The 26,825-nt window shown below is 44.3% G+C and overlaps 1 protein-coding gene across 2 annotated transcripts in view; it reads left to right on the top strand.

The window, feature by feature from the left end:
• Positions 1–23,044, top strand: part of SSBP1 (single stranded DNA binding protein 1) — a gene marked incomplete at its 5' end in the record, with an annotated part of 1,088,662 nt that extends 1,065,618 nt beyond the window's left edge. For both annotated transcript variants that reach the window (XM_044088048.1, XM_044088049.1), the window contains 1 exon segment: positions 22,016–23,044. In XM_044088048.1, the coding sequence (XP_043943983.1) occupies positions 22,016–22,059 (44 nt within the window).
• Positions 23,045–26,825: the final 3,781 nt, after the last annotated feature.

Raw genomic sequence — 26,825 nt, 5'->3', positions numbered from 1 at the left:
AAGATGTTATGTGATCCTATCTCGCCTACATTCTGACTGATGGGTTCGGAGCCGATCCTCGGCTCCGACTCGGCACGCTTATGCCAAAGAGCGAAGTCTCTTATTGGCTGAGCTTACTATATCCCAGGATGCATCACTACCAGTCCCCCAGATCTCGTTTGCCGCTATCAAGCAAAGACGTGGTCTCGAGCTGGCTGAGCTAAGTAGTGTTTTTCACTTACTTTCCTGTCGGGGAATTCCTAGATTTTCAACAAAAAAGCTGTTTTAACGGCTATTTAGTCTTTTTGTGTATGACTGATATTGTTTGTGAAGTATTTGTGTGGTGATTGCGCCTTTTTTTCTGACTAGAGGCTTCCTTTCAGTGAAGGGCCTTCCCCTGTCAGTTACTTTGCCTTCAAGTTCAGTTTTGTATTTAAGGATTCTTGGATCCTGTCTAGTTTCTTCTTTGTGGACAGTTCTTGGTTAAAAAAAAAAAAAAAAAAAAAAGAGAGAGAAAAGTTTTTCTCTGTGGTAATTAGTGTGTTTTATTTTCGGCTGTTACTCTTGATTGGTTGCCATAATGTCACAGGCTCCTAGGCCTTCTGGTTTTAAGAAGTGCACTAAGTGCAGCTTCAAAATGTCTATTACAGATGACCACTCTCTCTGTGTGTATTGTTTGGGCGCCAAACATTTGCAGGAGTCCTGTAGTGTGTGTCACGCGTTTTCCTCGAGGGTCCTCCAAGAGAGGAAAAATAAACTTATTTTAAAAGGCCTTATTAAACCCTCATTTGAAGAGGCATTAGCTTCCTCTCCTTCTCCTGCTAAAGAAAGGCGTCGGCTCCGACCAGTCCGTCGGAACCGACCGCCAAAAGACATAGGCAGGCTTCTCCTTCGGCTCCACGGACTTGAGCCGAGGCGGTCTGCCTCGATGCCTCCAGCCTCGACTCCTCTGGGTTCGGAGCCCGGCTGGGGCATCGAGGCGGGTCACCTTCATCGGCTCCACTGATCTCGGAGCCGATGAAGGTCGTCGCTCAGACACTTCCTCCTCGGCGCCGAAGCCCTCTTCGCACCGATGGAAATTGGTTTGGACACTCCTTCGGGCCGATAATTGTCGAGTCGATTCGAGCCGGTCCCCTAGTCCCTTGGAGCCGTTGGAGAGGCCTACTCGGACCCATTCGGTCTCTTCCAGGTCATCAAGGATGTCAGATTCGGACATAGACAGGGTGCTCCAAAGACTGTTCCAGTCCCCAGTCTTTCAGAAATTTGTTTGGCTCCGACCCACTTGGCGGAGCCGATAGCCCATTCCATTGCCATTCCTCCTCCGACCGCTTCGCTCCGTGAGCAGGTGCTGATGGAGCCAGTGGAGATCCTAGGGTCGGCTCTGACCCTTACTCCAACCCCGGCCTTCGGGTCCGAGTTTAGCACACGGACTTCTTCGGCCGGACCCGGGGGTGACGTTTCGGGACCAATGCTGTCGGTTCCAAGCCTCCCTCTCGGTGCTTCGGCCGCGGGACTTCCGTCTGCTATCATGGCTCCGGGGTCCGGCTTTCAGAGCTATGAGGAGTGCCATGGCCAAGTCTTCTTCGGCCATCTCTACAGCTTTACCGGCACCTTCCCTGGGCATGGAGACTGGGTCTTTGGCAGTTCCCCTGTCTCTAGACAGCGGAGCCCCGGGGCCTGAGGTTACCCCCACTGGGGGTTCCCCTCCTCCTGAGGGTCTTTCGGAGTTGTCTTCGGAGGAGCCCCCAAGGAAGAGATCGTGCAAGAGGAAGCACGTGGACTCCCCCGATGAGTCTCTTACATCGGACACTGATCTTGATGATGCGGAGGGGTCCCCTAAGTCGTCCTCGGATGATGTCTCATTTGCAGACATTCTAGAGATCCTTAAGCAACGAGGCGGCTGGAATTCCAAACCCCTCCGCTGATGAGTCGGTGTTCCTCAAGGCCTTCGGGCTCAGCCCTCCGCCTCCTGGGTGTCTCCGCCCTTGACGAGCTCCTGGATTTGGTTTGTCGGAGGGCGTGGGAACATCCAGATACTGTGGAACCAGTGCCTTCTCGCCCTAACAAATTTTTGTCTGCCCCACCCGAGAAGGAGTTCTTAACGAAGGCGTGGCTGTAGATGCCATGGTGGTGGCATCTGCTACCCAGCAGGACGTGGCAGAGGCTTCAACGTCCGTCCATCCTCCTAATAAGGAGTCTAGGAGCATGGACCGATGGAAGCGCACCCTGACTTCAGCGGCCTTTACTCTGAGGTCCCTGAATTATTTGGCACATTTCACCAGACTACAGAGGGATCTGGTCAAGGCGCTCTCAGACTCCCTCTCAGGTAACCTACCTGAGCAGCTAGCCCAGTCGGTTAGCTCTCAGTTGGCTATCCTTACCTCGATTTCTAACTCGTCCATGAGGCTCATTTCATATGCGGCCGAAGGGGCGGGCAGAGCGGCAGGCACAGGCATGGCTCTACGGAGACAAGCCTTGCTCCGTTTGTGTCATTTTGCGGAGGCCTTCAAGTCTTCCTTTGCCGACGCTCCCTTTGATGTTACCTCTTTGTTTGGACCCAAGGTAAAAGACACTCTTACCCCCTGTGAGCAGGAGGGAAAGACTTTATCTGCCGTAGGAGCACGTTATTCCACTCCCTTTCGGCCTTATCCCAAGGCTAAAAGAGGAGGTAAGATGTGGTTCCGCAAATCACAGAAATTCTTTCCTCAACAGCAGGAAGATTCCCCTTCCAGAGGCAGAGGACGGGGAAATTTTTCTGGGAGACGCCGTCCCAGAGGCGGCAGAGGCCCCCGCAACACTGGAGACCGCGAGTCCTTTCGTGGCTCTTCAGCCTCCCACACTCCATGAGGGATTGCCCGGCTGTGCTGCTCGAGCCAGTCGGGTGCTGTTTGCCAACCACCTAAAAGCCTGGGAGTCTATTACTCAGGACAGATGGGTGCTTAGGATTATTGCCGGAGGTTACACCATTCCCTTCACACACTCACCCCCACCGTCCAAAAAAATCCCGGACCCACCACCCAGTCAAAGGGAAATTGCAGCCGTAGAAGCTTCAAAGCTGCTAGAAAAAGGAGTCATCCAACCGGTCCCCACAGACCAGATCGGATCCGGAAATTACTCAAGGTTCTTTTAGTGCCAAAAAAGACAGGGGACCTGAGACCCATTTTGGATCTCAGCAAACTAAACCAGTCCGTCATGAAGTCCAAATTCCGAATGGTCACGTTACAATCCATTCTCCCGTTGTTGGAGAAAGATGTTTGGATGTGCTCCATAGATCTCAAGGACGCCTATTATCACATACCGATACATCAGGCGTCCAGGAGGTGTCTGCGCTTCAGCCTGGGAGACAGTCATTTCCAATTTTGTGCACTGCCCTTTGGTCTCACCACAGCCCCCAGGGTGTTCACCAAGTGTTTGGCAGTAGTGACTGCTCACCTGAGGAGTCTCGGATTCCAAGTGTTTCCCTATCTGGACGACTGGCTCCTGACTGCCACCACCAGGCACCTACTACTAGAGAACCTACAAGCCACCATTTCCCTGGGTGCTTCCCTGGGAATTACATTCAACTGGTCAGAGTCTATCTTGCTGCCTTCTCAGCGCATAAGATTCATGGAGCAGAGATAGACTCAAAATTAATGCGAATCTTCCTTCCTACAGAAAGGATACAAACATTACAAGATCAAGTCCGAGCCCTGCTTCTAAGATCCAAAGCCCCAGCCAGGATGGTCCTGCAACTTTTAGGTTCAATGTCTGCCACGGTTCTCCTAGTTCCTCTGGCAAAATTGCACATGAGGATTCTTCAGTGGCTGTTATCGACACAATGGTCTTTTCAGGATCTCCCCCTCAATCATCACATACTGATTACAGAAACGTGCAAACGGGACCTCCGCTGGTGGCTTCTGCCATCCAATCTGAATCAGGGAAGACCTTTTGTTATACCCCCTCCGGTGGCCACCTTGACAACGGATGCCTCCCAGACGGGGTGGGGGGGGCATTGTCTGGGCAGGTCAGTTCAGGGTTCTTGGCTTCCAAACGAAACATTTCTCCATATCAATGTGTTGGAAATGAGAGCTGTACTTCTGTCCCTACAAGCCCTCCACGAGTTTCTCCCTCAAGGCATTATCGCCATCCACACAGACATGTCGGTGGTCTGGTATCTAAATAAACAAGGAGGGACCAGATCTTACCCCCTTTGCAGAGAGGCCATGAGGGTGTGGGAATGGGCAGTGGCTACCAAGCGCTTCCTGGTAGCGACCCACATTCCAGGAAAATCCAATGTATTGGCAGACAGACTGAGCAGGACTATTCTCTCTCCTCACGAATGGTCTCTGAACGAAACAGTAGCAGCTCAGATTTTCAAAAGATGGGGGATTCCGTGCTGCGACCTGTTTGCAACACCACGAAACACGAAGTGCAAAAGGTTCTTTTCCTTGACCCCGTCAAGGGAGGCAGCTACGGATGCTCTAGTCCAACCTTGGCCAACAGGACTGCTTTATGCTTTCCTCCGATTCCACTCCTCCCCAAAGTCATCCAGAAAGCTTCCCAATTGGGGTCCACAATGATTCTAATTGCTCCGTACTGGCCTCGTCAGGTGTGGTTCCCCTACCTACAGAAATATACTCTGGACAGTCCTTGGTTCTTGGATCTAACTCCGGACCTTCTGGTTCATCAGTCGGGACAACAGCACCAGTCCCTTCACACTTTGAAATTAACAGCTTGGCTCCTCCACTTCCGACTTTAGTCAGAAATCACACCTTGGACCCGGAAGTTATCCACATTTTATCTTCAGCCCACAAACCCACCACTAAGAAATTGTATCATAGTAAGTGGAAGAGGTTTGCTATCTGGGCTCAACTCAGAGGCTTAGACCCTATTACTGCCCCGATACCAGAGGTCTTGAAATTTTTAACATCCTTGTTTAATCAAGGATCTTCAGTCTCTACTATTAAAGTCCAACTAGCAGCTATCTCCAAATTTCACGATTCCATAGACCCACCGTTGATGAGCAGCAGATTATGTAAAACGTTCATGAAAGGTGCTGTGCTTTTAAGACCCCCAGTTTTTCATCCTGCACCTCCGTGGGATCTTGATTTGGTACTTCGTGCCTTAACATCTTCCCCCTTTGAACCAGCTGCTACATGTGAGTTGAAATATCTGTCTTGGAAAACTGCCTTCTTAATTGCAATTACCTCTGCAAGAAGAGTTTCAGAACTTCAAGCCCTATCTATCAAACCACCGTACTTGATTTTTCACAAGGATAGAGTATCACTTAGACCTAATCCATCTTTCGTCCCAAAAGTTTGCTCTAATCTCTGTCTCCAACAATCTTTAGAGCTACCAGTTTTCTTTCCAAAATTCTCAAACAAAGCAGAATACACCTTCCATACCTTGGATGTTCACAGGCAATTGCGCTTCTATCTAGATAGGACTCAGCAAATTCGGAAAACAGATCAATTGTTTGTGCCCTTTTCAGATAATAAACTGGGTAAAACCATCACTAAAGCTACTATTGCCAAATGGATCAGAGATTGCATAACTCAAGCTTATTCCTCTTCAAATAAGCAACTTACAACATCTGTCAAAGCTCACTCTACTAGAGCTATGGCTACCTCTATTGCATTCCATTACAAGCTCGCTATTTCTGAAATTTGTGCTGCGGCTACTTGATCAAACCCGCACACTTTCATTTCCCCACTATAAATTGGATGTGGCATCTAAAGGACGAGCATCATTTGGTTCCACGGTACTCAGGAGTGTTTTCCAGTGAGCCACCCAGGATTTAGGTGCTAGGGACGCTGTCCCATCAGTCAGAATGTAGGCGAGATAGGATCACATAACATCTTTTAGTTATGTACTCACCATAACTTCAGATGTTTGGGATCCATCTCGCCTACATTCCTAATACCCACCCTCCTTCCCCCTGCCTTGGAGATCATAAGAGATTGAACGGGTTGGGTTCTACTGTTTTTATCTTGTATCATCTGTCAATGTTATATAAGCAGTGCATGCATGTGTGCATGTATGCGGACAAACTAGATCTGGGGGACTGGTAGTGGTGCATCCTGGGATATAGTAAGCTCAGCCAATAAGAGACTTCGCTCTCTGGCATAAGCGTGCCGAGTCGGAGCCGAGGATCGGCTCCGAACCCATCAGTCAGAATGTAGGCGAGATGGATCCCAAACATCTGAAGTTATGTTGAGTACATAACTAAAAGTTTCAAAGCTTCTAGAGAAAAGGGCCATCCAGCCTGTTCCAGCAGATCATTTAGAATCTGGAATCTACTCAAGGTTCTTTTTGGTCCCCAAAAAAGACGGGAGATTGGAGACCAATATTAGACCTCAGCAGACTAAACAAGTCTGTCAAAAAGACAAGATTTCGGATGGTCACACTTCAATCGATTTTGCCCTTTCTGGGCAAAAACAACTGGATGTGCTCCATAGACCTTCAGGATGCGTACTATCATATAAAAATCCACAGACGCTTCAGAAGGTTTCTCTGCTTTCAGCTGGGGACCAGTCATTTTCAATTCAGAGCCCTGCCCTTTGGTCTCACTACAGCCCCCAGAGTGTTCAAATGCATGGCAGCAGTCACGGCTCACCTGAGACGTCAAGGATTCCAGGTGTTTCTGTATCTCGACGACTGGCTCCTCTCAGCCACCACCAGGCATCAACTTCTCCAAGCCAGAGATTACACTCTACGTCTCTGCGGTCAGTTAGGAATTTCGGTCAACTTCGAAAAGTCTTCCTCATCACCCTGCCAATCTATTACCTTTATAGGCGCAGATCTAGACACTACTCGGATGTCAGCAAACCTAACAAGTCAAAGAATCCTAGATATCCAAAACCATGTTCGGATCATCCTATCCAGCAAGAAGGTACAAGCCAGGTTGGTCCTGAAAGTGTTGGGCCTCATGGCAGCTGCTATCACACTTCTTCCTCTGGCCCGTTTTTACATGCGTTTCCTGCAATGGATGTTGTTTACCCAATGGTCCTCCAACAGCTTCCCATGCGTCACAACATCCTGGTGACACAGACCTGCAAGAACCATCTATCCTGGTGGACTTCTTCTCCCTTAGTCCATCAGGGCAGACCATTTGTCCCCCCGGCCTCGGTAGCCACGGTCACTTCTGATGCCTCCCTGATCGGGTGGGGGGGCATTATCAGGGTAGGATGGTTCATGGCACGTGGCAGCCGTTCGAATACCACCTGCACATAAATGTCCTAGAGATGAGAGCAGTGCTTTTAACGTTGCAAGCCCTCAACGACTTTCTTCCCTTAGAAACAATTGCAGTTCACACAGACATGTCCGTGGTGTGGTACATCAACAAGCAGGGCGGGACCAAGTCCTATCCCTTGTGTCGAGAAGCTCTCAGACTTTGGCAATGGGCGATCTCCTCTCATCGGTTTCTGGTAGCAACGCATATCCCCGGGAAAACCAACATAATAGCGGACAGATTGAGCAGAGCTATACTCATGCCTCACGAGTGGTCTCTCAAACAATCTATTGTGGAAGAGATTTTTCAGAAGTGGGGCCGCCCATGCTGCGACCTTTTTGCTACACCCCAAAACAGCAAATGCCCAGACTTCTTCTCTCTCTTCCCACTTCCGGGCCATCCCCCCAGAGATGCTCTTACCCAGGATTGGCCCCGGGGACTTCTTTATGCTTTTCCCCCTTTTCCGTTAATACCTCAAGTACTCCAGAAAGTTACCATCTTGAGCGCCAAAATGATTCTCATTGCCCCTTACTGGCCTCGACAAATTTGGTTCCCGTTCCTTCATCGCCATCTCTTGGTGCAGCCTTGGCATCTGGACCCAGTTCCAGATCTTCTGACCCACCAGTCGGGTCAACTGCACCGGTCCATTCGTTCTCTCAACCTCACAGCTTGGTTGTTCCACATGTTCTTCGTGTTTCACTGTTGCAGTCATAACTGTAGGGTACTCCTGCCGGCAGGCAGCCCGAGGTCAGCCAGAATATCAGTCTGGGTCCGGCGTCGGCTGTATCAGCTAGAACCCTGACGTCAGAGCGTATGGGTATAAGGCTGACAGCCGACGCCATCTTCTCCAGTCTTTCTTGCCGTGCGGTGCAAAGTAGTTCGCTAGTTGTTGGTTGGCGTTTTCAAGACAACGTGGTGTGATTGTCGTCTGTCCGAAGTTTCTACTTCTCTTCTCAAAGCTAAGTACCCAGTTGGGGAAACTTTTCTTGCTCCTCCGATGTCAGAAAAAGTTAATAATTGTGTATCGTGTGAAAAACAAATACCTCATAAAGATTTCCACTCTTACCGTCTACCTTGCTTAGGCCCTGACCACGACGTTTCTTGTTGTCGGTTCTGAGCCAGGTTTAATTTTCGCACTATCGAGCGTAGGTACGATTGGGCCTTGAATTACTTCGGTAGACTATTTAATTATAGAATGTCGTCGGAACCGACTACCAGATTACAGAAGAAGCGCAAAGACAAGGACAGGCCTCCGAGGTCCAAACAGGACACGTTGCAGCCGGAGCCAGCTTCAGGTTCGGCGGTCGTCAGTGAGGTGCTTTTGCAGCCCCTGTCGTCCGCCACTTCAGAACCGATGGCCGACACGGACTCACATGGTGAACCAACTAGGCCTAGTGATTTGTCTGCTGCAGGACCTTCTGACGTCGCTCCTTCAGATGGGTCCGGAACCGCTGTGCAGGTACCGGCTTCTGAGGGGGTCTTCAGGCCTTCACACATTACTATTTCCACAAAAAAAAAAGGCTAAGTCAAAGACTCCTGTTAAACCCAGACATTCTACTCAAGCTTCTTCGGATACAGCTCCCAAGACTCAGAAACAATTACTTCGGATGGCTGAGGATTTATTAACTATGATAAGGGGCTCTCACCCTCCTCCTGAGAAAAGGCCTAGACAGGATATCCCTTATGATTCCTCTGATCAGGCTTCTGTATCCTCTGTTTCTTCCTCTGATCAGGATTACTCCTTCCCTCCTTATGAGGATTCGGATGCAGAGGATTCTGTTCCCTCTGCCTCCCCCCCTGAAGATTTCTCTTTTGGGGAAACCTTGCATGAGATGAGGGAGCATTTTCATTGGGAAGGTCAGGATTATTCTGCTTCCAAAAAGAGACTCAGGGAATTCCTTCTCCCTCAGCACAGGCCTTTAGCTAGCTATTCCTCCTGTACTTGATATTGTGGATGATGCCTTCTCTGAAGCTAACTTGAATCCTGATTCCATGCCTCCTGCTCCTTCTAAGCCTGATGGATTTTACAGGGTCCCTGATTCTCATCAATTTTTATTCAAGAACCCTTCTGCTGATCCTTGAAACTATTTCGCAAGGTTCCAAGGCTGCTAAGGCCGCCTCTTCTAAGAATCCTATCCCCTCTGACAGGGATTCTCGTGCTTTGGACAGGTGGTGCAAAAAGGTTTATACTTCAGCCACCCTTTCTATTAGAGCTTTAAACTGCCAATTTCACATGTTTAAGTATCAGCAGTTTCTTTTATCTGTTTTAAAACAAAGGATTTCTGCCTTTCCTGCATGTGCTGAGGACAAGGAATTACAGGATGTGTTGCATGCTACTGAACAAGTCAGCAAACATAGTTTACATTGTGGTTTTGATGCCTTAGAGGCTTCTTGCAGGGCGGCTGCCTCTGGTACTGTTATCAGGAGACATGCCTGGCTTCGTGAGCAGAATCTACCTGAACAAGTTAAGGCAAAATTGCTAGACGCCCCTGTTCAGCATGATGTTCTATTTGGGTCTAAGGCTGAGGAGGTTATTAAAAAGATGGAAGAAAAAGCCAAGTCTATGCAGACTGTAAAAGATTTCTTGCAAATTCAGCCTCCTAGATTTTCTAGGAATTGGCCCTCCAAAAATTGGTCTTTTCCCACCTCTGACAGGCCTCAAAGGGGAAGATATAGACGCTCCAGAGGTAGGGCGCAGGCTCAGGCTTCCTACAGACCTAGACAGTGGACTGCTTCTTCACCTCGAAGGGGAGAAGACAGGTCTCAAACCCAAAGAAAACAGACTCGATGACTCCCTCTGTTGGGCTCCAGATCCTCCTTCCCTGGACGCCCCTCTCGGAGGAAAACTTACTCTTTTTTATCAGAATTGGACTCGCATTACCCAGGACAAATGGGTGTTGGACGTGATTTTGAAAGGTTACAGATTCCACTTTCACACTGCCAAGGCCTTCAGGTTGGCCAGATCTGCCAAAACATCAATGGACAGAGGCCTTAAATCAAGTGGACGCCTTATTAGCCTTAAGGGCCATAGAACCTGTTCCACCTCTAGAGGTGGGGAAAGGTTTTTATTCAAGACTTTTTCTGGTCCCAAGAAAACAAAACTCCTGGAGACCTATTCTGGACCTCTCTATATTAAACACCTTTTTGGAAATTCCAAAATTCAAGATGCTTACACTTCAACAACTTCTTCCAATGCTCGCACAAGATTCTTGGATGGTAACATTGGACTTAAAAGAGGCTTACTTACACGTCCCCATAAGGCAACATTGCAGAAAGTACCTCAGATTCAAGGCAGGCTTGAGACACTTCCAATTCTCTGTACTGCCATTTGGCTTATCTACTGCGCCCAGAGTTTTTAACAAATGCCTGGCTCCAGTAGTAGCTTATTGCAGACTTCAGGGGATTCAGATTTACCCCTATCTGGACGACTGTCTAATTCAGGCAGACAGCAAAGACCTTCTACTACAACATCTGCATTTTGTTCAACGTCTTCTCCTACTGCTGGGATTCTCAGTGAACATAGTCACATTTGATTCCGTCTCAACAAATGATTTTCTTGGGAGCTCTTTTGGACACAAGTTTACAGAAAGCCTTCCTCACTCCAGAAAAACAGTTACAGCTGGCTTCAATCTTCAAGACCTGGGCCGCATTAACTCAGCTCACTGCAAGGAAATTCCTGCAGGCTCTGGGCTACATGGCCTCTTGCATCCTGTTGATTCCAAATGCGAGGCTTCACATGAGGAAACTTCAATGGTACCTAAAGAGTGTATGGTCTCAACATTGCCACAGTCTGGATACAATGATACCACTGATTCCCTGCCTCCAGAAGGAATTCCTTTGGTGGTCCAGGGCATGTGTTTTGAACGAAGGCAAGCCCTTTCGTCTGCCTCAACCTACTCAGACCATAACCACGGACGCCTCGGATTATGCATGGGGAGCTCATTTTCAAGACAAATGCCAACAGGGTTCTTGGACAAACAAACACCTTCTATGGCACATCAACTTGAAAGAAATGTTAGCAGTCCAGGACCTCTGCTAATTCGAACAGACATCACCACAGTCATGTGGTACATAAACAAGCAAGGGGGCTCTCACTCTTACCCCCTTTGCAGACTTGCCATGACCTTATGGGATACAGCCCTAAAGGTGAATCTGGATCTTCAGGCACAGTTCATTCCAGGAAAACAAAATCTCTTAGCAGACAGCCTAAGCAGAAACATTTTGGATCCTCACGAATGGATGTTGAACCCCAACTTATTCAGCAAGATAACTGCAGTTTGGGGCTGTCCTCAGATCTATTTGCATCTCATCTCAACCATCAGTTGCCTCTCTTTTGCACCAGGTCCTTCCACAAGACAGCTTGGAAAGTGGACGCCCTGTCATTCAGTTGGAGGAATCTTTCGGGATATGCCTTCCCCCCTCTTACTCTTCTGCCTCGGGTATTGCTAAAGATAAAGCTGGACAAACCCAGTCTAATCATTTTGATAGCTCCAAATTGGCCTCGTCAGTTTTGGTACCCTACTCTACTGCATCTTTCCTTGGTACCTCCTTGGAATCTTCCTCTGACCCATTCTCTACTGTCCCAGCATCAGGGTCAGGTATTTCACTCTCAAATCAAGACTCTCTGTCTGGCAGCTTGGCTCATCAAAGGCAATTGATCCCTTCTTCTCTTCCAAAACAAGTTCTGGATGTTCTTTTGGAAGCTAGGCGTCCTAGTACTAGGAAATCTTATGCTTCTAAATGGAAAAGATTTTGTATTTGGATGCAGGATTGTGGCTCACCAGATATCTCATCTATCTTACTTTATCTCTCAGACCTTTTGATTAAAGGTCTTTCATTTTCTTCCATTAAAATTCATGCTTCTGCTATTTCAGCACACTTCAATTGTGATCCTCCCATTTTTTCCCACCAGTTGGTCAGACAATTTCTGAGAGGAGCTAAGAATTTAAAACCCCCTAGAACTCCTCCTGTCCCTCCTTGGTATCTCAGTTATGTCTTTGAAAAGCTTACTTTGCCTCCTTTTGAGCCTGCTGCCTCTGCGGACATTAAGTTCTTATCTTGGAAGACAGCTATCCTGTTGGCCTTGACTTCTGCCAGAAGGGTGTCAGAGCTTCAAGCCCTCATGGCCGTGGAACCATACCTCATCTTCCATCAGGACAGAGTTTCCTTGAGGACCAATCCTACATTTATGCCTAAGGTAGTCTCTAGAGTGGCTCTAAATCAGACTATTCACCTTCCTACCTTTTTCCTAGACCCCAAAATAGGGGGAAAGGATCTTACATTCATTAGACGTACACAGGCAGCTACGTTTTTACCTGGACAGAACTAAAAGTTTCAGAAAATCATATCAATTGCTTATTTCTTTTGCTTCCAGTTCTCTTGGTAAAGCCATTTCTAAGCAAACTATTTCCAAATGGATTGCTCATGGTATAAGATATTGTTACTCTCCATGGGAAACAAATTCCAGGTACCGTCAGGACTCATTCTACTAGGGCAGCTGCCACTTCAGCAGCCTTTCTCAGAGGGGTTCCTACCAAGGACATTCTGGAGGCTGCCACTTGGAGCTCGGTGCATACTTTTTCCAAGCACTATAACCTCCCTTTGTACTCTAAGTCTAGGGCAGGTGCTGTTTTGCAGGGTCTTCTAGCTGCTCCTTTTTCATAACCTCCTCCCGTATTCTCAGCTTTGGGATTCTACCCTACAGTTATGACTGCAACAGTGAAACACGAAGAACATAGTACAGTTGTGTATAACTACCATAAATGTAGATGTTCGAGTGTCTTCACTGTTGCAGTCGGTGTTTCCCTCCCTCCAGACCCCTCTTGTTTCTATTTGCTTACTGTGTTTTCCTTTCCACTACCTTTTTGGTGTATTTGTGTGTCCTTTGGGGACACCTTTTGGTTTATGGGGGCTTCTGACATCAGGGGCAAGAAAGGCTGGAGAAGATGGTGTCGGCTGTCAGCCTTATACCCATACGCTCTGACGTCAGGGTTCTAGCTGATACAGCCGACGCCGGACCCAGACTTTGATATTCTGGCCGACCTCGGGCTGCCTGCCGGCAGGAGTACCCTACAGTTATGACTGCAACAGTGAAGACACTCTAACATCTACATTTATGGTAGGTATACACAACTGTACTTTCCTTCCTTAGCCAGGCTTCCTATGATCTCTAACCCCGTTAGATATATCATAGTAGCTTCTCTTAAGTCCTCTGCCAGGAGGATTTACTCCAGCAAATGGAAACGTTTTTCCTTTTGGGCAAAGTCTAAGAACATAGACCCCTTTACTGCCCCTATTCAATCAGTCTTGGACTTTCTAGCTGAAATTTTTCACTCAGGTTCTTCTTTTTCCACAGTTAAAGTCCAGTTGGCAGCAATCTTGAATTTCCTCGTCGGATTTGCAGACCAAAACATGTCCCACAAACTTTGTAAAGCCTTTCTCAAAGGGGTGTTACTTTTTAAACCCCGTTAGGGATCCTCCACCACAGTGGGACCTAAATTTTAGTACTGGCATCCTTGATACTTCCCCCTTTCGAACCGGCTGCTTCATGCCCATTAAAGTTTCTTTCTTGGAATACACTTTTTCTCGTCGCTATTACCTCGGCTAGAAGAGTGTCTGAACTTCATGCCCTCTGTGTACGTCCTCCTTACTTAGTCTTCCATAAGGACAGAGTATCCTTAAGAACCAATCCATCCTTTTTGCCCAAGGTTGCTTCCAAGACAAATTTAAACCAATCCATTGATCCTCCTGTATTTTTTCCCAATTATTCTAACAGGGCGGAACAAAAATTGCATTACCTAGATGTTCATCGCCAACTCGGATATTACTTGGACAGAACGAAGCAATTCAGGAAGTCTGATCAGCTCTTCCTTTCCTATGCTGAAAATAAAAAAGGTCTCCCTTTTTCTAAAGTAACCTTATCCAGATGGCTGTCTTCCACCATTTCTGACATTTATCAGCTTGGGCAAACAACTCATTTCAAAACCTAAAGCACATTCTACAAGAGGTCTAGCCGCATCTACAGCCTTTCAAGCTAGGCTACCCTTAGACACTGTTTGTGCAGCAGCCACTTGGGCCACTCCTCATACCTTCGTTTCCCATTACAAATTGGATTTAGCCTCCAGGGACAGGGCAAGTTTTGTTTCCACAGTTCTCAAGAGTCTGTTCCATTGAGCCACCCAGGATAAGAGGTGCTAGGGACGCGGTCCCATCCAGCAAGAATGAAGGCGAGATTGACAACTTAACATTTAGAAGTTATGTACCTACCATAACGTTCCATGTTAGTTGTCTTCTCTCGCCTTCTTTCTTGCATCCCTCCCTCCTGTCCCCCTAGCCTGGACAGACCTTGAACTTCCTATTTCTCTGGAAGATTGTTCTTCCTTGGACACCAGTTACTTCTGGACCTTGATTATCTGGTTTCCCCTTACAGCCTTTTTAGGTTAGTTCTTCTTTCCTTGGTGGAAAGTTTATAGGCAGTTTTTCCTCTAGATACCAAACGAGATCTGGGTAATTACCACCTTGCATCATGGGATATGGGGCTGCCTCGAGCTGGTAAAAGTGACTCTTGAGCTTAGCAAGTGCCGAGTCGGAGCAGAGGATCGGCTCCGAACCCATCCAGCAAGAAAGAAGGCGAGAGAAGACAACTAACATGGAACGTTATGGTAGGTACATAACTTCTAAACAGGTGCCGTGTTGGGGGGACCTTTTTTTTTTTTTTATTTTTTTTTTTATTTACTGGTATGGTTCATGTCATCCAGAAAAGCCAGTGTGAAAGACAAATTGCACACAAAGATAGCCATCTTCAGTGTCTGTTTTGTATAGGGCCTACTGACAAATCCTGTCCCATTTGTCAGGCGTTTCTACCCAAGACCCTTAGGAGTATGTTTTCACCTTAGCTGTTTTTTTGGAAAACTAGGGCTTAGTTATTAGTGAAAAGCATTAGGGAGGGATCCTCTGGACCTGAAGTAGTTGGTTACTAAGGGGAAGGCCAAAAAGCCGAGGCCTGAAGCTGCTGCTACACCTCTTCATATGGACGTCTCTCCTGAGTTAGAGGAGAGCCTGAAGATCCGGCCGGTTTCTGGTTCCGGATCACAGGCAGAGTCCAATTTTGAGGCTATCTTGGATCTGACCAAAGGCATATGTCCTCAGAGGCTGAGCAGACATGTACAGGAGGAACCGAGGCTCATAACCGAAGGCCCTAAAGAGATACCTCCGATCCTGGTAAGGGAGAAAATCCATACCTACATCATAGAATGTAGGCCTATCTCCGGCCTTCCAACAATACATAGGGAGACCTGCACCAAAAGAAGAAGCCAAAAAACTAAACATTTGACCCCTCCAAAGGAACCTCATAGTTACTGGGAACAATTCACCCAAGTTATTTTCAAGGCCCTTGGGCCCCCTTCTGGGGTTTCATTCGCTACACCGCCATGCACAGCATCCCCACAAAAAAAGAGTTGAAGAGGTTTCCTCAGATGAAGAGGCCTTCTCAGAAGAGGAATCTCTGGCCTACTCCTCACAAATCCCCTCCCCTCTAGATTATGCTTCCCCGGAGGAGGATTCAAATGGAACTGACTCACCTATGGAAGAACTCTCCTTTGGTGAGACCCTAGTTAAAATGAGGGAACATTTCAGGGTGGGTAGCACTCTGGTATCTGAAATACAAAGAAGGCACTACGACCTTCTGCAGATGGAATCACCAAGTCCTTCACCTGTTCCTCCTGTCTTACCTGCTTTCCTGGATGCCTTTGCCTCTGCTTCCAAGGCCTCAGCCTCTCCCAGTCCCCTGCTCCTAAGAAGCCTGACCTATTTTGCAAGTTCCCTGAGGACTGTACATTTTTGTTTAAATATCCTTCAGCAGATCCATTGGTGATTTCTGTGGTTTCAGATAAACCACCCAGGTTACTGCCTTTAACCTCTCTCCTTCCTTCAGATAAGGACAGCAGGAAACTGGGAAGACTAAGCAAGAAAGTGAACACTTCAGACACCTTGTCATGTAGAGCCATTAATTGTCAGACATGCATTACCAAATTTGCCTTACACCTTCCCTCTCAACTCTCCTAGGTCATGTCAGTTTACCTTACTCAGACAATAAGACCTTGGCTGCATCCTTGCTGGGAGCTTCCTCACAGGTAGTTCGCCACTCCATCAAATGCAGCCATGATGATAGAAGTCTGTGCCAGGGCAACTGCTTCTGGCTCTGTTTTAAGGAGATTTTCCTAGTTAAGACTCTAACCATTACCAGAGGATGTTAAATCCAAGCTTATGGATGCCCCTTTGGACAATTCCATTTTATTTGGTTCAGCAGTGGCAAGTTTACTTAAATCTCTACAGGAAAAGTGAAGAGCTGCAGGAATTAAAACATATCTTTGTTTTACCTGTGCCTCAATTCCAGAGAAATTACAAAGCAAAGACTGGCTTGGACGTAGGAACTCCCACCTTCCTCCACCTAAAGCAGGAAAGGATGGTAGGAGACTTCAACAGGCCAGGGCTGTCCCTGCCACTCCAGTTCAGAAGCGACCCTTTCCAGACCAGCCTGGTTTCCCTCTGACTGTCCAAGTCACCAGACTCTTATTCCACTTTCCCGGCACGCCTCTTTGTCCCTGCTAATCTAGGAAAGTATAACTCAAGACTTCTGGGTCCTCTCCTTCATTCAAAAAGGGTATTTCTGGTAATGGAATCCCTGCCTCACTTCACGGGCACACTCCAACCACCAAAGGAACAACTACCCTCCTTACCACAGATACTCCTTCCAGACCTATGGAGAGGAGGAACCATTCAGGAAGTCACTCAAGGCCAAAAAGGAAGAGGTTTCTACTCCAGAATGTTCCTGGTGCCCAGAAGAAATGGTCCTTGGAGGCCCATCTTGGATCTCTCATCTCGACACCTTTCTGAAGGTACACCCTCCTTCCATATGTTAATTCTTCAAACCTTGTGCCCTCTAATTCTGCCACAAGTCGTCTTAGCTTCCCTGAATATCAAAGATGCATATCTACACATTCCCATACACCCCAAATGCAGGAAGTTTTTAGGTTTCTCTGGCTTCAGGTCTGTGCCTTGCCCTTTAGACATTTTACCGCATCAGTGGTGTTTACAAAATGCCTAGCCTCTGTGATTGCCTTTTGCAGGCTGCAGGGCTTCCATGTTTTCCCTTACCTTAGATAATCTCCTCTTTTACGGCAACTTCCCCAGAGGATAGAGCAAAACATTCTTTTGGCATTTTCTCTCTTGCAAAGACTATGCTTCACCATAAACTACAAAAAAAATTGATTTTCTGTCCCTCTGAGGATCACATCTTCCTGGGGTGCAGGATTCAGACAAACCTCATGAGAGTCTCTGTCCCTTCTGAAAAGGCAATGGACCTCAAGTCCTACTTCAGAAACTTCTGTTCACAGATGCTTCAGATGTAGGATGTAGCTTTCGGAAACTTGAAAGCTCAAGGGATATGGTCCCCCTCAAAACAAAGGTAACACTTCGGTGTAAGGGGGATGAGGGCCCTGCTACTAGCCATTCAGACCTTTCATCCTCTCTTTCTCCTAGAACCTATAAACGTATTCACAGACAATATGATGGGCCTCTAGTATGTGTACAAGCAGGGTGGAACAAACTCCTACCTGCTCTGCAGGCTGACACTCCAGGTTTGTGAGTTGACAGTCCAATACAGGGTGACGCTCCAGGCGGTTTACATCCCATCCAACCAAAATTGAGTGGCAGACACCTTGAGCAGGTCTCTAACACAGTCCCACGAATGGATGCTTCTAAGGGATGTGTTTCTGGAAATTGTCCACCAGTGGGGGGTATTCCTTAAGTAGATCTCTCAATCTCCCCCCATGAACAGACAACTTCCACAGTTTTGTACCAGAATCCCACAGCCTCTGGTCTGGAAGGTGGATGCCTTTCATTCTCTTGTAAGGGAATGTTTCTGTATGCATTCCCCCCCTTCTGATAGTCCTGTTCAGAATTCAGCAGGGCAAACCAAAAATCTTGCTGGTGACCCCCTTCTTGCCAAGACAGCATTGGTTCTTCCTTCTGCATCTAGCCAAGGGCAGTCACCACAGGTTACCTCACAGGGTAGACCTTCTTACACAAGACAAAGGAACTCTCATCCATCCCCATTTGCCTACCCACCAGTTGACTCTGTGGGTGATAGGGTTTCAATTCCTTTTATATACCTGTTTTCAGAAGACATGCTTGGGGTACTGCAGGAGGCCAGGAAACCCAACACAAGAAAATCCTGCCTAGGCAAGTGGAAGAGATTTTTCAGTTTGGTTTCTCTCCCAAAACTAGGATCCACTATCAGTGGAAATTCCTTTTGTTCTATCCTATATGTGTTTATTGCTTAATACTGGCTTGGCCTACTCTTCAGTGAAGGCCCATACATCAGCTAATTCTGTCTGTCTGCCTCTATCCCCCCTCTACCTAGCAGGTTTGAGACTAAACAAGTTGTTCAAGTCATCCTTCACATTAGACCTCCCAGAAAACCTATTCCTGCACCTGGAATCTTAATTTTGTGCTAGAAAAGCTGACTCTTTCCCCATTCAAGCTAGCTGCATCAGCATCCTTGCAGCATTGCTACAGAAAACTGTGCTGCTGCTGGCTATCCCTTCAGCCAGATGCCTGAGCTACAGGCCCTTATAGCCCCCCCTCCCTTTGGCTTTCCAAAAAGACAGGGTGTCCTTGTGTACCGACCCTTCTTTAGTGCTCAGGGTAGTCATTGAATTGACAATCAATCCGTTTCTTCCCTTTTTCACAAAACTCTAGTGAGAAGGTGCTGCACACTGTGGATGTACATAGACAACTTGGATTTTACTTGGACAAGACCAAAGCTATTGGAAAATCAGAAACCAGTAAAGTGGTGTAAAAGTGCTTACCAGGAAAACAAATAAACCAAAAAATAAGCACCCTGGTAGTCCGTCTCGAGTCCGTTTTATTGTATAAAAAAAATCAGTTAGTCAACTGTGTTTGATGAAAGAGCTTATCAGAACAAATGTCTTTAATTAAAAAGCAGTTTACATAGGTTTAAAACAACCATAATTGGTTAAACAGCCAATAAAAAACATAAAATTAGCATAAATCATGAATATTAATATTTAAAATAATCGGGGTAGGAAAAACCATCAGGTCAATATTATTCACTGTCATATTAGTAAAACAGTAAAACAAATGAAGGGACTTGTCCCGTTTTTTCGTTTAAAATTGGCAGGATAGTCAAGTAATCATTTAACCCTAGATGTACATTTGCAAACAACCTTAACAGCTCTTTTTTTACACAATACATTTTGCCAATTCCCCCCCTCTTGAATCTACTTGCACAGTATCCAGAATGGCAGACCCAGAAAAACCTTCTCACTGTAAACTGTCTAAACAGGGCATTAGTTTCTCTTTTATTTTTTACATCATATAGATGCTCATGTATTCTGGATTTAAGAAGCCTCTCGGTCGTTCCAACATACAATGAAGTGCAGGTATTAAGTTTCGCAAGATATGCTAGTTTGCTGGAAAAAGTTTCCTTTCCTGAAAAACAAAGTATTACCATTTCATTAACCAAGAAAATAGAGGTACATTGTAGAATGTAATGGCAATAAGAACACCTACCGCAGGGCCTGGTACCATTTAGGTTGTAAGCTCCACCATTACTAATTTTCCTTTCTAAAACCAACTTTAAATTAGGTCCTATTTTGGTTGAAAAAGTGGGTTTTTCACCCAAAACGTGGCACACCTCATTGTTGGTTTTGAAAATGCTTCAGTTTTTATTAAGAATATTCTTAACCCTGTTGTATAGGGGACTATATTGAATCACACAGGCTTGTTGGAAATCAATATTTGTCCCACCATCTACATCTGCCTGGTGTGCGATGTGTGGAATAACTTTTTGCACTTTGAAATGAGTAGGAAATACAGCCTGTTCTACTTTCTCAGTTAAACTGAGCATTGATTTGAGTTGAGGGTAGTTTTAGGAGAGCTCTGTGTTCAATGTCTGTGTTTTTGTCTGTAAAACTTGGCGATGGCCTTTAGTTAGCATAAATGTAGTGTATTTGGGATATTTTTAGTAGAAGTGATGATGTGGGAAGTGTAGTAGAAAACTTTTGATGTGCCAAGAATGGTAGCAAAGGTTTTATGATGTGAACAGAATGGAAATAAAATTTATCTGGACAGTTGACCAGATTAAACTTTTAGCACACTCCCTCTACCTGAGCTAATTGTTAGTGTAAGTGGTGATAAATGCATTTGTGATTCTGCAGTAAAGCTTGACTAGCATTCTGTGGTATTTTGAAATAATTTCTACTTAAAAAAAACACAAAAAAAACTGCTTTTTGATGTACTTTGTCATAAGTGTTTTGGTACTTTAACCGATTATTTTAAAATTCTATTGAATATACATTTAACTTTACAGCTTAAGAATGGTTGCTAGCATGTGAGATTTCTCCCATTTAACTACTAGGCTAAATGTGTACCAAGTTATTTTTGGCTTTTATCAGGTAATACTTTACTATAATCTAAGGATATGGGAATGGTAGTTTTTCTGTTCCATTGAGTTTGCTTCTGGAAATTATTTAATTTGTTAGTTAATTTCTTCCTTGAGTTGTTTTTCAGGGTTTTAAACTTTGTGTTCTGATTAATAACATTTTTTTTCTTTTTCAAAATTACATTGGTTTCTCTGCATTAATTTTCTTCAGCTGAACTGGATTTTTAAAGTCATCTTTCTGTGATGCATTTTGCAGAACGCAGTATTTCAAATCAGAAATTCAAAGAAACATACTAATGCACTTGTTACTGTTTTATTGTGAAAATATGCTTGCCCTTCACACTGACATGCATAATAAGTTTGTTAGGCCACTTTGTTTTTAATGTGAAGATAGCTTTCTTACATTTTCAGTGTCTTTTTTCATCCTTGACACTGGCCTGCTTTTAGGCATCCTAGTTTCAACATTCTGAAACCACCATGACTTGTAATGTCATCTCTACTACTCTCTGCTCTGAGGACATTTGCATGCCACCTCAAATTCTCACTGCAAGAAATCTGGACAGAGCCTAAAATAGTGGGGAATATTGACATGTTAAATATTGTTCTTATAAACTTAGCTAACAGAATAACAGGTTTTGTGTTAGTATGCAGTTTCTGAAGGATATGAGGTCTGAGACTCAAATTTGTGTCATTATTTAGTAACTTTGTGTCATTATTTAGTGACTTCAGCCCCAAGTGACTTGCCAGGAAACCACAGATTTTGGGGAACAGACCAAAAATATGAGGGTAAAATCTGGACATTCTGCAACAGTTTAGACAATTGAGAGGTATGGTGGGACAAAGACACAATTCTTTTAGTGGCACTGGAGTTGTTGACTTCTCTATGCACTGCATCTTAGCATACTTAGGTATGCTCATAACCTATATGTGTTAAACTAAGTACAGAAATTGGGTGTCTGTGTGTGAGCACGCATACACAAACACACACAAGGCAGTAACACAAGCCACCTGGCCTCCACCAGGTAGTAGTACCATTTAGACAATCCCACACCTGCCCTTGAGATGAAAAACCAGGCCATTAATCAGTGCATCTCATTCCTCCTCCAACAAGCCTTTTGAAGTTATGGATGGCCAGTCTATTCTACTTCAACATAACTGGGAGCATACTCTCCCCATCCATGGACAGGCTTGTGTCTGTTAATTTCCAAAGAATTTGTCTTGTCTTAATGAAAATTTATTTTGCAGTGCTTAATGGTGAACAATGTCACACTCTTGTACATCTATTTTATATATTTTATTTTTGTGCAGTCATTCATAGCGGTTGATGAATCACATTAATTTTTTTTTTTTTTTTTTTACAGATAACATCATATTCCTTAGTGATAACATAAGAGAAAAAGTTTGAAATCTGCTGCAACCAGAGACCGGGCTGAAATTCTTTGCAGGACTTTGAAGTGGTTCTCAACATTTTCTGTTTAATGACTGAGCTGTGTAAAGTAAATGAGTTCATGTTTCTGTGAAGATAATCACTGAACAGTGTTGTGGGAGAGGTCCCTGGTTATCCCATAGCATTGCATTGTATACGAAGTGCATTTTATAAATATATTTACAGTACTTATCTGTTAAAATATTAATTTTGTGTAGAAAGTAGTCTTGTTTAATTTGCTTGCTGTTTCTGAGACTCTAATGCCACTGTGAATTTTGTACTTGCAAGGAGTATTTATAATACAGCTGTACAGAAAGTAAGATATGAGTAACAATGTATATCTTTGCAAGGGAATTTGACACCCCTGGACAATGCCCCCCCCCCCCCCCCGCCACACAGACACGCACACAGTTTGTAGGTGATCATTGTTTGACAGCTTATAACCTAGCTGTATTGAAGTAGCACCTCAACCTACTAACTCAGTGTGACAGTTTACAAACAGTTGTTAAGCAATTGTTTGTAAATTGTAAGCTGCAAATCTATTTTTTTTTTAAACAGAGGGACAGCTTGTAAAGTATGGAAAAAGACCTGTTGACTTAAGAGAGCTCTCTGTCAGTGATCAGGAACATTTAATGACAGCTTTAATGTTCAGATCCTCATTTGCCCCACTCTATTCTGTGGCACTCAAAATCAAGTCCTCATATGAGGATAACATGAAGTTATTGGCCTGCTCTGGAAAAAAAAAAACTGCTGGCTGTGAACTGGACTGTAGATTTCTGTCAGATTAGCATAACCCGGTCCCATGCAACAGATGTACCTTGCATCTTTCGGCTATACTTTGAGGCAAGAGATTGTACTAACTGAGGTCCTGCTGTTTCTTCTTTTTGTAATACCGTTGTGAACTGTTAGCAGTATTTTTCTTTCAAAGCAGAAATGTTAATAGAAAGTTTTGTTACATTTCCAATGATACTGTGTTTTATTATGTTAGACAAGGTGTACACTGAAAGAATGTATGTGAGAATTTTCTCAATATTTCTGGTTGCATAAATTCCGTCACTGTCTCAGTGGGGGCGGGGTATTTCTTTTATCACATCTTGATTGTCATATCCAACAGTTAAAAACATTTTGTGAACTATAGCTCTTAAGAAGTTTTCCTGCAATATTTGGGAAACTAGCTAACTAGGCAGGTTAAGTGAGACAGAATTTTGTTGAGTTTTCTTACTACCGTTTGTCTACGCGAAAGTACTTTCTAGACTTTTCTATTAGAATTGCTTAATTTTGCACCTGGCCTTTTAAACAGCAGCTTTTAAGGGTTGTTTGTGTTGAGGAAACTTTTATCTGGGGACTCATTTGTCTGCCAAATCAATAAATCTTTCAGCTGCTTACACCTTGTCTCTATGCATATTCTCCAACAGGTTGCTGAGAGGCAATCTATGCCTGGCATACAAGGCATCCTTGGATCCAGCTCTGATGGACCTTTTGCACATCTGCAAAACAAGCAGCATCAGAACCACTAGATCCAAGGATTTAAATTTTGCTGGTGACAAAAATAAGACATGCTGGCAAGACAGCTGTTTCAGAGGATCCCCATGCTTTGAAACAGGCTCCCCATCCATGGAAGCAGAGTCCATCCCTAATCCTATTTACTTGTAAAAAGTAATGTCTTTGGGTCGCCACAGCGGAACTCCGGTCCGCTAATGATAGGCAGTGGATTTTTACGGTGCCGAGTTGCCAGCCCAACCTGCAAAGAAGGCACACCCATTCACACATGCACCTAGCTGCATGTCTTTAACGTCACCCGACCACGGGGAGGATATGTAGACTCGACACAAGACGGTCCAGCCGAGAATCGAATGGGAGAATCTCTTGCTGTGAGGTGACTAACCGCTGCACCACCGCGGCCATTTAACATTGACCAATAGACGAGAAATTGGAAATTCACCCCAGGTTTGGCCCCCACGTCTCTGATAAAGGCAGACAGTAATGCTCAAACTAACGTACCCCACCACACACAGTCTCTGGAAACTTCCTAACTAACATAATCTCCTTTTAAATTACCATGATACATAAGGTTATAAATGGGTTAGAATGCATGACTAGGCTTATAAAGGCCCTCGTGGTTATTAGCCTAGTTTATACTTGTGAACCTCTGTGGATTTTTTTTAAACATGCCCAAATGCTATAAATTATCAGTCTGTGCTACAAAATGTGTCATATATTTTTTTCTGCACTTGTAATATATTTGCATCTCACTGTTTTGTTTATAATTTGTCATACACCAAAATGCCATGTTGATGCCCATCATACTAGCATTATTTACTTTTACTGTTAAGGTTTCTATCTTGTGATGTAATTTTTTGGGGGGGTCAGTATGCTGCAGTGAGAAGAACATTTAATGTGAGTCTCTGCACTGAGTTAAAGAAGAGTACTAAATTAAGGGGGTAATATTCTTTAACAATGACATCCTTCAATTTTTAGTGACCATCCGTATTATACAATGTTTTTCATGAATATCATGAAGTTAGACTTGAAAGAACAGCCTGACTCAAAATTGTAATTCCAATAGGGAGGTTGGCATAATGGTTGCTGTTTGCCTTAGACACAAGATACACAGTTGATTCTCACATAGGTAAATTGGCTAGGCTTAAAATGGCCCACAAGGGCAGTTAGCCTAGTACTACTCTATGAAACTATGAAGACAGATTTTCTGGCTGCAGTAGAAAGTAGGTTTCCTGTGACTGATGCATAGAAAGACCACTTCTGCACTCTTTTCATGTATCTAGGACTTTATTGTTTTTGTAGTAAGCATAATCATTCAGCTAATTTTTGTTGTCCTACACTCCTCTCCCTTAGTCAAAATGTTTGCACTGATCGGTGTCATAGATAACTGGATGGATATCAAAGGGAAGTAACTTGAGATTTCACAGAATATTAAAACAGCATGTGGAGAAAAATGCAAAAAATAGCATCAGACAGAAAATATTGAATTAATTATGTTTACTTCATATGTCTCCCTTGGGGTTGGATTAAAGGGAAATACAAGTATTCTAATCAAGAAAAACTTGAATATAAAAAACAAGAGCCAAAAAAAAACTGGCCCACAGTTATGATGACAACTATCAAATTCCTGGAACATTGACATGTTGATCAAGATTTGATTCCTGAATTGCTGTAGAGGTGAATTCAAACCAAAGATTGAAAGGCTAATGATGACTCATGATAGTGGGCTTATGTATATGTTGGTTTAGAAAGTCTGCAGAAAAACTGGGAAAAGCAGGCATGCAGGTTCAGTAACTACAGAACTTGAAACAACTGCAGATGTTATTGCTGGGTACAGTGTAGTGTACTCATGGCTGTTTATATACTGAAAGACAATGTGGCAAGACAATTGCATTGCGGATTTGGCAAACACTCCAGTATGCAAGTAGAGAAGCATTAGAAACGTGAACCACAAAAACTTTGCTGAACATGGAAGTTCTAATCACATGGGATCATCCAATACCAACAGTTAAGAAACTGGAAGCAAGAAAAAAAAACATATATAGTGCTAAAAAACTGAAACTGACGAAACTAGCATTAATGATTTAAAAATAGTTAATCCCAGCTGTGTGCCCTATGTCTGGAGAGCCTTAAAGTCATAAAATGCCACTATTTGCAAGCAGAAACTAGATCAGTGTGGGGTAAAAGTGCCTAAACAAGCCAGTAGTAGGCATAATAGGGCGAATACAAAAAAAAACATTTTTCACTGTAACATACATGCTTCCATAATTGTAACCCTATGTAAAATGCTGGGTGCAGCAAGTTCTGGCTGCATTGCAAGTACTGAGAAGAACAGTTCTGTAAACATTGAAGACTGCAACTGTAACTGTACCCTGACTTAGAAATGGGGTCCATTCCTGTCATAGTTATATAAACCCAAGACATTTGGATATATTAAAAACAGAGAAACTTGACAGTTTAGGTAGTTGTCTTTAAAAGTGTCAGCATTCCAAAAAATGTTTATTTATGGAAAAGTGATAACATGAGCATTTGCTTCTGAAAACTGTTGGTAATTCTCAGCAATATAAAATTGTTTTAAATCTTTGTAAAATTAACTCACTGCTATACTGTCTAGTACATTTTTATTTGATAGCATTAGAAGAAAGTTGTAGAGAAAATTAAGAAATTCATTTTAGCATAAATATAAAAGGAAGTGTGAGGCACCTCAGGGTCATTCAAAATGTATTAATTTAATAGCCATCATAATAAAGGCGAAAGCAAAACTAATAAATACAAAAAAGCACCAAAGATATTTGATGAGAAATATAGGCAAAGGCATCTGAATATGGAAAATTGTGCAATACAAAAAATAAAAAAGGGAGAAGGTGAAAAGAGGATTAGCAATGGAGACGATAAAGAAATAGAAACTGAAGTTATGGATTACCTGTGAAGTAAAGGATTTAGTGTTGAAAAGTCAACTCTGGTAACAGAAGGTGATGGAACAGTGAGTCCCCAAATTTAGGAGAAACAGGTGAAACAAAGCCATCTGATCATTTGCCACATAAAGAAACTCTGGAGCCTTCAATAGGAAACCAGTACAAAAGATCCGTAGGAGCTGCACAGCAAGGGAAAGGAGTAGGAAATGGTAGCAACTCTGACTCAGTTAATATTGTGGAGTTATAGACCAGCGATGTCCCATATACAAATGCAAAGAACAACACAGGATGTAGCTGAAGAGAATGTCACAGGAAGATGTTCTGGAACTT

Source organism: Protopterus annectens, chromosome 11.part0 (genome assembly GCF_019279795.1).
Source record: "Protopterus annectens isolate FY-2018-M chromosome 11.part0, PAN1.0, whole genome shotgun sequence".
In the NCBI taxonomy this organism is placed as follows: domain Eukaryota; kingdom Metazoa; phylum Chordata; order Ceratodontiformes; family Protopteridae; genus Protopterus; species Protopterus annectens.
The sequence above is the reverse complement of the archived record's forward strand: the minus strand, read 5'-3'. Positions and strand labels throughout refer to the sequence as shown.